Genomic DNA, 12,919 nt, shown 5'->3' on the forward strand with positions numbered 1-12,919 from the left:
TCCGAGGACGCCATTCTAGCGTCCTCGGCAACGAGGGAAGTGTAAAATGGACGATTGAGAAACTGGTGAATAATCAGTTGGCGGGGCTTGTTTTGGACTGAGTTATGCTTACCTTTCGGATGACTGCGTCGACAGCTTTGTTGTTGTTGCTTTGCAGTTCTACTCCCCATATTTTGCTGTGTTGAGCCTTCGGTATTATCGAATTGAGATTCTGCCGCACGATGCTAATCTTCTCAAGCTCAACCTGAGCTTGAGACTTATGTATAATGTAGACAATAGTTATTATGGTGAGGTTAACTGCCGCCTGGAGAGTTTAGCGTACACAAGGCGTTCGCGACGCGGGAGAAATGCCGAAAAATAGTCCTCGAGCAACGGTGTAGGAAGATCTAATGGGCAACCTCGAGCAGTATCGAGACACGATACTTCGAAGGGTCTAGTAAGGCGCGTGGAGTGGGGGTATTCTGCTAAAAAGTGTTGTTACCTAGCGTCCCGTCCCGTCCGCAGATGAAAGGAATGCTTTCGGGACAGCGGGCGGCTACAGTGCGCTTTTAGATGTACTCCCACAACTACGAGCAATTGATCAAATCACCCAATCACTTTCTGCGTTCGGAGCCGACAAGTCCAACATCCCGGAGATGGGACTGGGGAACTGTCAAGACTGGGTTGCTGGTGCCTTGGCGATGCTTGAGCGTGCGGGCCTCGCTCACGCCGGGGAAGGCGACTTCTGGAAAAGCATGATCAATCGGAACGCTGATGAGATGAAGGGTGAGGTGTATTGAGACCGGGAGGAAGTGGATATCTGGGCCGGAGAGTACATTTGAGGATGTGCCGGATGCGAGGTTCTCGGATGGCGAGGCTCGGAATGTTGGGGAGCTGGCATCCAATCCGGCTTTGAGGGAGAGAATGCAGGCATTGCTAGGAGCTGGAGGGGGAGGAGAGGCCTTTTTATGTGTCGAGTCCTTTCTTTAGCCGGGGTCGTGAGAGCTCTTGATATCGCCTGGGAGATCAAAGCGACCTGTGACTGTTGCATCAGTTGCTTCGTACATGATGTGTTGATTTAGCAGCAAACAAGAAATGCATTTGTATCATGACATAGAGTATATATTCCGTAGAGACAGTTGATAACGCATCAACTAGAATACATAAGCGCACAAAACTCGAGTTGATCAAGAGGTTGCAAGAGATTCGAAGAAAGCAAATAAAGAGTAGGTGTCTAAATCCCCGTTACTACCTACAAACGAACAGGGCAGCTCCTCGCTCTCTCTACACCCTCTGGCCTGCGTAGATGGTGAACGGTTCAAAACCTGAGACAGCCAAGGCTTGTTCTGTATTTACTATCTTACTCTTATAGAAATAGTTAAAGCTTTTAACAGGCGACTATTTCAACTAGCGTGAGTTTTGTATAGGTATCATAACTGGTGTATTGTTTCAGGTTTTAAACCATTCACCAGCTATGCAAGGCCAGAGGGTGTAAGAGGACTATTTGGTCCCTATCAGCGGTATCGGCGACTCCCGAACTCCATCTCCAATTCCCCACCCACTCCACCTACAACAATCCTACATACATAGACCACCCTTCCTCACCACCTCACTCTGCTTTCCCATTTCACTCCAACCCCAATTTTAACCCCAATTTTCCATCTCAGCCGCGCACACAAAATGCCGCCTCCGATTCTCACCACCTCACCCACCCTATCCCTCAAACCGGAGCCCTTTACAAGAGAATCCTTTCTCCCTTTCGGCACCGCAATAATTCCACCCCTCCCCCGCACAGCAACCAGCGCACCGCACCCCCTCTCAACACACCCAAAACACGCCCTTGTGCCGGAACCCGTCTCAGCAAACCAGCTCTCCGCGCTAAAATATAGCCCGATCTCGCCATTGCAGGATTATTATGCGACCTGGCACGCACCGAGCAAGAAGGCTTCCGAGGCGAGGATGAGCATGTTTAGTTGTTTTCCGAGGGAATTGAGGAGTGTTGATGCTGGAGGTGGAAGTGGAGGTGGGAAAGGGAGGAATAAGAAAGTCTTCGACGTCAACATCCTCGAGCGACACCCGTATACAACGCAGACGTTTTCTCCGCTTGGCCTTTCAGGCGATGATGATGATAAAGAGACATATTACCTCGTCATCGTGGCCCCTAGTCTCAAGGGGGAAACCGGCGACGCGAGAACTGACTCCGGAGAAACGATATCGATCGCTGATCCGCCGGATCTCAAGAGCTTGAAGGCGTTCATTGCGAGTGGGGGCCAGGCTGTTACGTATGGGGCGGGCACGTGGCATGCCCCGATGGTTGTTGTTGGGACGCGCAGGGTGGATTTTATCGTGACGCAGTTTGTTAATGGGGTTGCCGAGGAGGATGTTCAGGAGGCTAGGTTCCCGGAGGGGGTTGTTGTTGATTTAGGTGCTGGTGCTGGGGGGCAGGGAGATAAGGCGAAGCTATAGACGGAAGGTGGTGAGGTTATGAATTGCGGACAGAAGATGTGATTTGGTGGTATCGCGAGATTCTATTGTACAAGTAGGTATTGAATCCATATAGGGTGGGATATTTATGTCTGATCATGACGATGAAGCAGCAGAAGCGGCCGAAGACCCTTCACCGTGGACAACATTCCCGTTATCACGCACCCTCCTCGCCAGATCAAGTGTCTCCCTAGGCAATCCCGCGAGCTGGGCAACCTTGAGAGCATGCGACTGCCGATTGACACCCTTTCGCAGGCGATGGACAAACGAAAACGAGCCCGAAGCCGTCTCCTTAACATCCGTACAATACCTCCCCAGCGCCGGAAACTCCCCCGTCATATCAGCAAGGGTATGGAAGTGCGTGGCAAACAGCGTCCGGCATTGATTGCGATAGTGCAAATGATGAAGACACGCAAAGCTAACCGCCGTTCCGTCCTCGGGCGTCGTACCACGGCCGACTTCGTCCATGATCACAAATGAGCAAGACGTTGCTTGCTTGAGGATGGCGGCTGTTTCGAGCATCTCCACCATGAAGGTTGACTGGTCGCGGAAGAGGTCGTCTGCTGCACCGATGCGGCTAAAAATTTGGTCGACGATACCAATCTCAGCGTAGTCGGCTGGCACAAAGGATCCGACCTGTGCGAGGATCGTGATGAGTGCGTTCTGCCTTAGGAATGTGCTTTTGCCAGCCATGTTGGGGCCCGTGATGAGCCAGATGCGCTCGAATTCGCCCAGATACAAGTTGTTGCTGACGAAGTGGCGGCCCTGCTCTTCGAGGCCAAGTTTCACGGTTGGGTGGCGGCCTCCAACGATCTTGTGGCTTGTACCTTGGGTGAGGATGGGTCGGACGAGCTGCTGCTCGTCCGCGAGGGTAGCAAATGAACAGGCGACGTCTAGTTCGTCCATGACTGATGCGTTGCGGCGGATCTTGACGAGGTTGAGGATGACCTCGCGGCGGAGGCTCTCGAATATTGCTTGCTCCTCTTGCCGAATCTGAACTTTCATTTGGTCCATCCGGCCGCCGAGTTCGGTCCAGGCGGGGAGGTAGAATGATCTAGTGGACTTTGTTGAGGAGACATTTCGTGTTACTCCTAGATCTTCGAGTTGCGTTTGAGAGACTTTGGCGCCCTTTACGTGGCATATGTGGCCCAGACCGGGAGTCCACTTGAGAGTAATGGCGGTGGAGCCGACAGAATCACGAAGATACTGGTTCAAGCGCGATTTCTCTTCCTGCAGTTCGTCTAGAGTCTGGTGGAGTTTTCCAAGCGCGGGGCTTGCATCTCGTCGCATGATCCAGGACTCAACATCAGCAGAGTCGCCCCCTGTTGAGCGGTCGGGGTTCTTCGACCTGACCTTCTTCGGCAGACTGTCGAGTTCACTTGGGGTTCCCTCGTCGAGAGTGACTTGCTGTGCTAGGATGGCGGCCTCTGCCGCGGTGTCGTCCTCGATGCGTTGCTTCTGGAGCAAACCCTCTTCATCAATCGCGGACAAAATCTTATCAGCTAGTACCGTTGGTCCGTCCAGGTAGAGTCGATCAAACATTTTCTGCAGGGCCGGACTTGGTGCATTTTCATCGCGCGCTTTGGTCGATAACAGCCGTTTTACTTCCTTAGAAGCTTCTATAGCCCTAGATAGACAAATCAAGTCATCTGGATCTCCTCTCCCCAACGTGAACTTTTGAACCAAACGCTGCGCATCATAGCTGCGTCTCAGCAGCTGCACTAAGCCCTCTCGTAGCTCGCTGTCCTCAATAAAGATGGAGACTAGGTCGAGACGCTCATTGATCACTGGCAACAATGTTGAAGGAGATGTTAAACGGTCACGCAGCAGTCGTGCCCCACTTTTGGTGGAGGTTCGGCGTACAGCGTGAAGCAGACTGCCCTTCCCGAAACCGTCGCGTGCTGTTTCGAGTATCTCGAGACCTTTGAGACTGTTTCGATCAATGTTCATTGACTCGTCCAGATGCCGGCGACGTGGCGGCTGCAACTTCAAATTTGAGTCCTGCAGTTGAATCCGAATGTACTCCAGCAAACTATAGCCCGCCGCAACCTCCTCCTGTGTAAACGAGTCGATGGCTTTCGGTGAAAGAGGAGCTTCCAGCACCGAGGCCCAGTCTGACATGGGTTTGATGTCCTTAGGATACTGGCAGAATGTCAACAATCGCTGTTCATGGCCAATTAACAGCTGCAGCTCTTGTCCGACTAAGTCCTGAAGATGTTGGTCTACGAGGATCTCGCGAGCACCAATCCTTGCAATCGCAGATGGAAGCATGTGCGCAGTGGTAAACTGAGTAAAGAAATCTCCTGTGGAGAGGTCCAACCAGGCCAAACCGACGTTCTGCGAAGCCGACGTAAGGACATGTTGATGGGATGTTTCATCACTTGGGCTTGCCGGAGCCCCTAGCATTGAGGGATCGAGATATATCGCCATCAAGAAATTGTTCTCAGATGGATCCATAAATTTCTCGTCAATCAGCGTACCCGGAGTGATAACCCGCGCCACCTTTCTGTCAAACAGTAGGCTCCCAGAACGAGCTCGGTCCTCCGAACTATTGGCAAATTCTTCGCTGATCGCAACGTATTTGTTAAGGTCTTGAACAAGCATCTTCAAAAAGCGATCTAGCTGGAAGAAGGGAAACCCTGCCATAGGTACAGGCCCGGCGCTGGTCTTTTTGGAGGCAAGTTTGATATTGAGTAGAGGGGCGAATTCCTCGGCTTGCTCGAAGTAAAGCTGTACATAGTTAGAAGACGTACATGATCACGGTGTATATACTCGAATACCTCATAGAAGCCTCCAACCCTAGTCAAAACAACGCAATCTCTGAATTTCTGCATGTTGTTGCGGTGTCCTTGGACGACAGTTGGGTATCGGGGTCCATCATCCACAACCTCCTCATAAGACTCCAACTTCACCGCACCTTGAGGGAGGTCCTTGAGCTTTACCGTGGACTTCGTTTTAGCAGACCGCCGTTGCGTCTGATCGAAGACCAGGGCTGACTCCGGAGCTACGACGCGTCGCGGTCGACGAGCATGATGGCATATTGTTCGATGCACAGGACAGCGGTAGGAGCTAGACTCCAGACGCACCAAGGACCGGGCCTGCGACTTGATCAGATGAGGTAGACGATACCCATTAAGTGACATGATCTCGCAATTAGGGTGTTGGGCGAGGATAAGTAGTTCCTGTTCCTGTTCCTGTGAGTGTGTTCCTCCTTTTCTGATCGGCGGAAAATTTATGCCTTAATGCCCCAGGCTGCAATCGCCAAACCTTCCGCGTCCGGGCCATGGGCAAAATCTCCGACTCACCTTGTTCTTCCCGACAGCTTCAACACCACAACCTTTACTACCTCAATCACTACAAGAGCTCACAGCGTAACGCTTGAAACTAGCTTACTTGCTGCAGGAGGATGGTCCAGGTTTGTCAAGCCACAAGCATTTCACTTTGCCACAGCATTCATCTCCAGTCGCAGGTGTCTCGACGCGCCGCCGAATCCTGAGCCTGAGCTCCATTGAGCCAGTGACGACTGACGCCGGTCACACTTTTACCGGCTAATCCTTATACCTAACTTATCCCTCTTCATATCGTCAACCGTCAAACGTCAAAATGGCGGACCAAAACATTTCACAGTATAAGTACTCGGCGATGTCCAACCTGGTTCTCCAGGCGGACCGCCGTTTCATTTCTCGCGTCAACGATGAAGCCACCGGAGACCCCGAGTCACTCGCCGGCCGTATCGGCATTCGGGAAATGGGATCGAGAATAGCGCGCGATGATGCCCCGAAAACCAAGAAGAAGGGTCTCGGACCGATCGACGTCGAGCGGGGTGCGATTCGAGAGGGCGAGGATGTCCTTGCACGTGAACAGAAGAAGCGAATAAAAGGCCAACCCGCCCAGTTACGTGGCCAGGGAATTCTAACCGCCGCCGACGCTTTAATCGAAGGCCTCAAATACCGTCCTCGTACGCCCGCCACCCGAGCTACCTACGACCTCATCCTCACGTTGACTGCGAGCCGTCTCGGCGATGTCTCACACGAAGTTGTTCGAAGCGCCGCCGATGCCGTGCTGGAAGTTTTGAAAGACGAGGAGATGAAAGATTTCGATAAAAAAAAGGAAGTCGATGATTTACTTGGCACGTCATTGGACCCGAAAGAGTTTAACGAGCTGGTTAATCTCGGAAAAAAGATTACGGATTACGACGCGCAAGATGAAGACGAGGAAATGGGAGATGGCGTTGCAGGTGAAGACGAGGCCGAACTTGACGAGCGACAAGGTGTTGCTGTGGTCTTCGACGAGGACGAGGATGAAGATCGCATGGGCACGCTGGACGAAGTACATGATGAAGACGTGTCAGATGAAGAAGAGCAAAGGGAGTCTGGCGACGAGGAAACAACAGCAAAGGAGACTCCCGAGGATCTTTCCACGGAAGAAATGGTCATCGATGGCGGAGTAGCTGGAAACGGAGAACAACAGAAAAAGGGACTTAAAGTTCATGCTCGCGACATCGATGCCTACTGGCTACAGCGCCAAATCGGTTCTGCATACTCGGATGCTCATATCCAGCAAGAGAAGGCTGTTCAAGCACTTGAAATCATGGGTGGCAAGACAGAAGATGAGTCCGAGAGGTCGTTGCGCGATGTCGAAAACGACCTTATGGAGCTTTTCGATTACGACTTCCCAGAACTCGTCGCCAAGCTCGTCACGGACCGGGATAAGATCGTCTGGACAACTCGCTGGCGACGCGTGGCTGAAGATGCTGACGCTCGTCACCTCGTGGAGAGCGAAATGGTCGAGGCTGGGCACCGCTCCATCCTAGATGAGATTCGCGGCAAGTCCGTCCGTGACGACGATTCAGGTCGCCCCGAAAAGAGAATTAAGATGGACCTTATGGACGTCGACATGCCCAATGCTCCCGCTGCCGAGGAGAAACCCACGGATGGAGGCTTGGTTAGAGGACTGCAACCCAAGCGTTTGATCAATCTGGAGAACCTTGTCTTCCACCAAGGGAACCATTTGATGACGAACCCCAACGTCAAACTGCCGCAGGGCTCCACGAAGCGAACATTCAAAGGATACGAGGAAATCCACGTGCCCCCACCAAAAAACAAGGCAGAGCCAGGCGAGAAAAAAGTCGCCATCTCAGAGCTTCCCGAATGGGCTCGCATTGGCTTCGGCGACGCAAAGGAGCTCAACCGCATTCAAACCAAGACCTACCCCTCCGCCTTCCACAATGACGGTAACATGCTCGTCTGTGCTCCCACGGGGTCTGGAAAGACCAACGTGGCTATGCTTAGCATCCTTCGCGAGGTGGGCAAGAACCGTAACCCCCAGACGGGAGAGATTATGCTCGACGATTTCAAGATTATCTATATCTCACCTTTGAAGGCTCTCGTTCAAGAGCAGGTTGAAAACTTTGGCAAGCGCCTTGCTCCTTACGGTATCCGAGTGTCAGAATTGACTGGTGACCGTCAACTCACGAAACAGCAAATTGCCGAGACCCAGGTCATTGTCACGACTCCAGAAAAGTTTGATGTTATCACCCGAAAGGCCTCAGAGACGAGCTACACCAAGCTTGTTCGTCTAGTCATCATTGACGAGATTCATTTGCTCCACGACGAGCGAGGTCCAGTAATTGAAAGCATTGTCAGCAGGACTATTCGTCAGGTCGAGCAAACTGGAGACCCAGTCCGAATCGTCGGTCTTAGTGCCACTTTACCGAACTACCGTGATGTCGCGAGCTTCCTTCGTGTTGACCCTCAAAAAGGCATGTTCCACTTTGACGGCTCCTACCGACCTTGTCCTCTGAAGCAGGAATTCATCGGTGTCACGGACAAGAAGCCTATCAAGCAGTTGAAGATCATGAACGACATTTGCTACAACAAAGTCATTGAGCACGTTGGGCAAAACAGAAATCAGATGCTGATCTTTGTACATTCCCGGAAGGAGACGGCAAAGACTGCGAAATACCTCAGAGACAAGGCCCTGGAGATGGAAACAATTGGGCAGATCCTAAAGAGCGACTCAGCTAGCAGAGCTATCCTTGCTGAAGAGGCCGAATCAGTCAACGACGCTTCTCTCAAGGATATTCTGCCTTATGGTTTCGGTATCCACCACGCTGGTCTGAGTCTTGCGGATCGTGACTCTGTTCAGGCACTTTTCAAAGATGGCAGCATTCAGGTCCTTGTGTGCACAGCAACACTTGCTTGGGGTGTTAACTTGCCCGCGCACACCGTTATCATCAAGGGAACACAGGTTTACTCTCCAGAGAAGGGTAGCTGGGTGGAGTTGAGTCCTCAGGATGTCCTCCAAATGCTAGGACGAGCCGGTCGACCTCAATATGATACCTACGGTGAGGGTATCATCATAACCACGCAAGCCGAGATTCAGTACTACCTGTCGCTCATGAACCAGCAATTACCGATCGAGAGTCAGCTTGTGAGCAAGTTAGCAGATAACATGAATGCTGAGATTGTGCTTGGTAGCATTCGCACACGAGACGAGGGTGTCGACTGGCTGGGATACACCTATCTTTTTGTCCGCATGCTACGCTCTCCTGGTCTGTACAGCGTCGGTGCCGATTATGAGGATGACGATGCCTTGGAACAGAAGCGAGTTGATCTTGTTCACTCCGCAGCTGTGCTGTTGGAGAAGGCCGGCTTGGTCAAGTATGATAAGAAGAATGGTCGACTGCAATCCACTGAACTCGGACGAATTGCTTCACACTACTACATTGGCCACAGCTCTATGCTCACGTACAACCAACACCTCCAATCATCCATCGGCAACATCGAGCTTTTCCGGATCTTCGCTCTCAGTGATGAGTTCAAATACATTCCGGTGCGCCAGGATGAGAAGCTTGAACTGGCCAAGATGCTCGGCCGTGTGCCTGTCCCCGTCAAGGAAGGCATCGATGAACCTCACTCCAAGATCAACGTTTTGCTGCAGGCGTTTATCTCTCGACTCAAGCTCGAGGGTCTTGCCCTGATGGCGGACTTGGTCTACGTGACCCAGTCAGCGGGCCGTATCCTTCGTGCCTTGTTTGAAATCTGTCTGAGAAGGGGTTGGGCTTCTGTGGCCAAGAACGCTCTTGATCTTTGCAAGATGGCTGAGCGACGAATGTGGCCGACTATGAGCCCTCTGCGCCAGTTCCCGCGATGCCCTCGTGACGTTCTTCAGAAGTCGGAGCGTATCGACGTACCATGGGGCAGCTACTTTGATCTGGATCCTCCGCGTATGGGCGAGCTTCTCGGCATGCCCAGGGCAGGCCAGACCGTCTGTGACTTGGTGGGTAAATTCCCTCGTCTAGAGGTCCAGGCTCAGGTCCAGCCCATCACCCGATCCATGTTAAGGGTCGAACTGACAATCACACCCAACTTCGTGTGGGATGAGGAACTGCATGGCACTGCTCAGGATTTCTGGATTATGGTTGAGGATTGCGACGGCGAGGAGATTCTGTTCCACGACCAATTCGTTCTGCGCAAAGACTACGCGGAGTCGGAGATGAACGAGCATCTTGTTGAATTTACCGTTCCGATTACCGAGCCTATGCCCCCCAATTACTTCATCTCCCTTGTATCCGACCGCTGGATGCACTCGGAAACTCGCATTGCCATATCCTTCCAGAAACTGATCCTCCCGGAAAGATTCCCTCCTCATACTCCGTTACTCGACATGCAGCGGGCCCCGATCAAGGCCCTCAAGCGTGATGAGTACCAGCGACTGTACCCCGACTGGGAGTATTTCAATAAGATCCAAACACAGACTTTCAAGTCTCTCTTTGATAGCGATGACAACGTCTTTGTCGGCGCTCCCACCGGCAGTGGCAAGACTGTTTGCGCGGAGTTGGCGATTCTGCGTCACTGGGCCCAAGAAGACAACGGGAAGGCAGTTTACGTTGCTCCATTCCAGGAGCTCATTGACTCTCGTCTGGAGGACTGGAAGAAGCGTCTTAGCAACCTGGCTGGTGGCAAAGCTATCGCCAAGCTTACCGGCGAGATGACAGCTGATCTAAAGGTGCTTGCCGGTGCTGACCTTGTTCTTGCAACTCCTACTCAGTGGGATGTGCTATCCAGACAGTGGCAGAAGCGCAAGAATGTACGTGCTGTAGAACTCTTCATTGCCGACGAGCTACACATGCTTGGAGGTTATGGTGGCTACGTGTACGAAGTTGTCGTCTCTCGCATGCATTCCATTGCTCTCCAAACTGAGAGTGACATGCGCATTGTTGGTCTCAGTGTCCCTCTTGCCAATGCTCGGGATGTTGGAGAGTGGATTGGCGCCAGCAAGCACACCATCTACAACTTCAGCCCTCACGCCCGTCCAGTACCTCTGGAGCTCCACATTCAATCTTTCAGCATTCCCCATTTCCCTTCGATGATGCTAGCAATGGCGCGGCCAGCATACCTCTCGATTCTGCAACTGTCCGCGGACAAGCCTGCTTTGATCTTCGTTCCCAACCGGAAGCAAACTCGTTCAACCGCTATAGATCTGTTGACTGCTTGCGGTATTGATGACGACGAGGACCGCTTCTTACATGCTGATGTTGAAGAACTGCAGCCGCTACTCAGTCGCGTTCAGGAGCGCACACTCGCTGAATCACTTTCACATGGTATCGGATACTACCACGAGGCTTTGAGTCAGACTGATAAGCGTATCGTGTCCCATCTCTACAACATCGGCGCTATCCAAGTGGTCATTGCTTCGCGCGATGCCTGCTGGGAACTCAACCTCACCGGTCACCTTGTTGTTGTCATGGGAACTCAGTTCTTCGAAGGCCGAGAGCATCGCTACATTGACTACCCGATTAGCGAAATCCTTCAGATGTTCGGCAAAGCTTCTCGGTCAGGCCAGGACAAGATTGGACGCGGTGTCCTTATGGTCCCCACGGTTAAGCGTGAATACTATAAGAAGTTCCTCAACGAGGCGTTACCGGTGGAGAGTCACCTGCAGCTGTACATGCACGATGCCTTTGTTACCGAGGTCAGCCAAGGAACCATCGCTTCTACTCAAGATTCCGTTGACTGGATGACATACACCTACTTCTACCGCCGCCTTCTCGCTAACCCAAGCTTCTACGGTCTCACCGATGTGAGCCACGAGGGGCTGAGTACGTTCTTGTCAGAATTGGTAGAGAACACATTGAAGGAACTGTCGGAAGCCAAGATCATCGATTTGGATGAAGAGGACGACAGCGTTTCGCCCCTGAATGCTGCGTCGATCGGTGCTTACTACAACATTTCCTACATCACAATGCAAACCTTCCTTCTTTCGCTGTCGGCGCGGACGAAGCTCAAGGGCATTCTGGAAATCGTCACGTCGGCGACGGAATTCGAGTCCGTCCAGATGCGACGCCACGAGGACCACATCCTCCGCCGAGTATATGATCGCGTCCCAGTCAAGATGTCGCAAGCTGCCTACGATTCGCCCCACTTCAAGTCCTTTGTGCTGCTGCAGGCTCACTTCTCGCGCATGCAGCTGCCCATTGATTTGGCCAAGGATCAAGAAGTCATTGTTAGCAAGGTGCTCAACCTTCTCAGCGCTACCGTGGACATCCTTGCCTCGGAAGGCCACATGAACGCTATGAACGCCATGGAAATGTCACAGATGGTTGTTCAGGCGATGTGGGATCGTGACAGCCCCCTTAAACAGATTCCTCATTTCAGCCCTGAGGTCATTAAGGTCGCTAACGAGTATAAGTATGTAAACCCCAATCCCTGTTACAATGCTGGTTCTGACTCGAAGCGCGTAATTAGGATAAATGACATCTTCGAGTTCATGGATGCAATGGACCCGTCCGAGAACAAGGACTATGCAGAGCTGGTCAAGCGTTTGAACCTGGACAACAAGCAACTGGCACAGGCCGCTGCAGTCACCAACAACAAATACCCCATTCTCGAACTCGACTTTGAAGTCGAAGACCCAGAGAACATCACCGCCGGCGAACCCTCGTATCTCAAGATCAAGGTCGAGCGGGAGGTGGACGAGCAAGAAGAGGTCGATACGACTGTCCACGCACCATTCTACCCCAACCAGAAGATGGAGAACTGGTGGTTGATAGTTGGCGACGAGAAGACGAAGAGTCTGCTCGCGATCAAACGAGTCACAATCGGTCGCAAGCTGGAGCTGCGCCTTGACTATACCGTGTCCACACCTGGTGAGCACGAGCTCACCCTGTACCTGATGTGTGACAGCTACGTTGGCGTGGATCAAGCTCCTACGTTTACTGTTACGGCAGCGGAAGGTATGGAGGAGGATGAGAGTGAAGAGGAAGAGTGAAGTGCATGATTTCTTAGAATAAGCCAGTTTCGTTATGGACAATGTCTTGTAATTATATGAATGACTAGACTTATGCAATATACTCCGGAGTACGTGACTTTCATTTAGCTTCTGTGTATGATTTGGAATCATAAGTCAGGTACACCTCACGAGACTTCGGGACTCGAGTTGAGCGGAGATCTTC

General features: G+C 52.1%; 2 protein-coding genes across 2 annotated transcripts; one reads left to right on the forward strand and one right to left on the reverse strand.

The window, feature by feature from the left end:
* Nucleotides 1-2,363: 2,363 nt before the first annotated feature.
* Nucleotides 2,364-5,606, reverse strand: BDV17DRAFT_282311 (mismatch repair ATPase MSH1; the record flags this gene model as incomplete). The annotated part of the gene is made up of 3 exons (XM_073760176.1): nucleotides 2,364-2,507; nucleotides 2,611-5,193; nucleotides 5,244-5,606. The coding sequence occupies 3 exons, from the start codon at nucleotides 5,604-5,606 to the stop codon at nucleotides 2,364-2,366; spliced, it is 3,090 nt and encodes a 1,029-aa protein (XP_073614682.1).
* Nucleotides 5,607-5,799: 193 nt separating this feature from the next.
* On the forward strand, nucleotides 5,800-12,837 carry BDV17DRAFT_112915 (ATP-dependent RNA helicase BRR2). The gene is made up of 3 exons (XM_073753882.1): nucleotides 5,800-5,878; nucleotides 5,933-12,155; nucleotides 12,213-12,837. The coding sequence occupies exons 2-3, from the start codon at nucleotides 6,067-6,069 to the stop codon at nucleotides 12,733-12,735; spliced, it is 6,612 nt and encodes a 2,203-aa protein (XP_073614683.1). The 5' UTR covers nucleotides 5,800-5,878; nucleotides 5,933-6,066; the 3' UTR covers nucleotides 12,736-12,837.
* The last annotated feature ends 82 nt before the right edge of the window (nucleotides 12,838-12,919 follow it).

The sequence above is a fragment of the Aspergillus undulatus genome (assembly GCF_047715775.1).
Source record: "Aspergillus undulatus strain CBS 261.88 unplaced genomic scaffold BDV17scaffold_30, whole genome shotgun sequence".
Lineage (NCBI taxonomy): Eukaryota > Fungi > Ascomycota > Eurotiomycetes > Eurotiales > Aspergillaceae > Aspergillus > Aspergillus undulatus.

What these genes read in the sequence shown, in the direction of transcription:
- BDV17DRAFT_112915 (XM_073753882.1), top strand. Translation starts at nt 6,067, where the DNA reads ATGGCGGACCAAAACATTTCACAGTATAAGTACTCGGCGATGTCCAAC. An exon ending in AAGGTCGCTAACGAGTATAA is followed by an intron (nt 12,156 to 12,212) that starts GTATGTAAACCC and finishes GCGCGTAATTAG; the next exon opens with GATAAATGACATCTTCGAGT.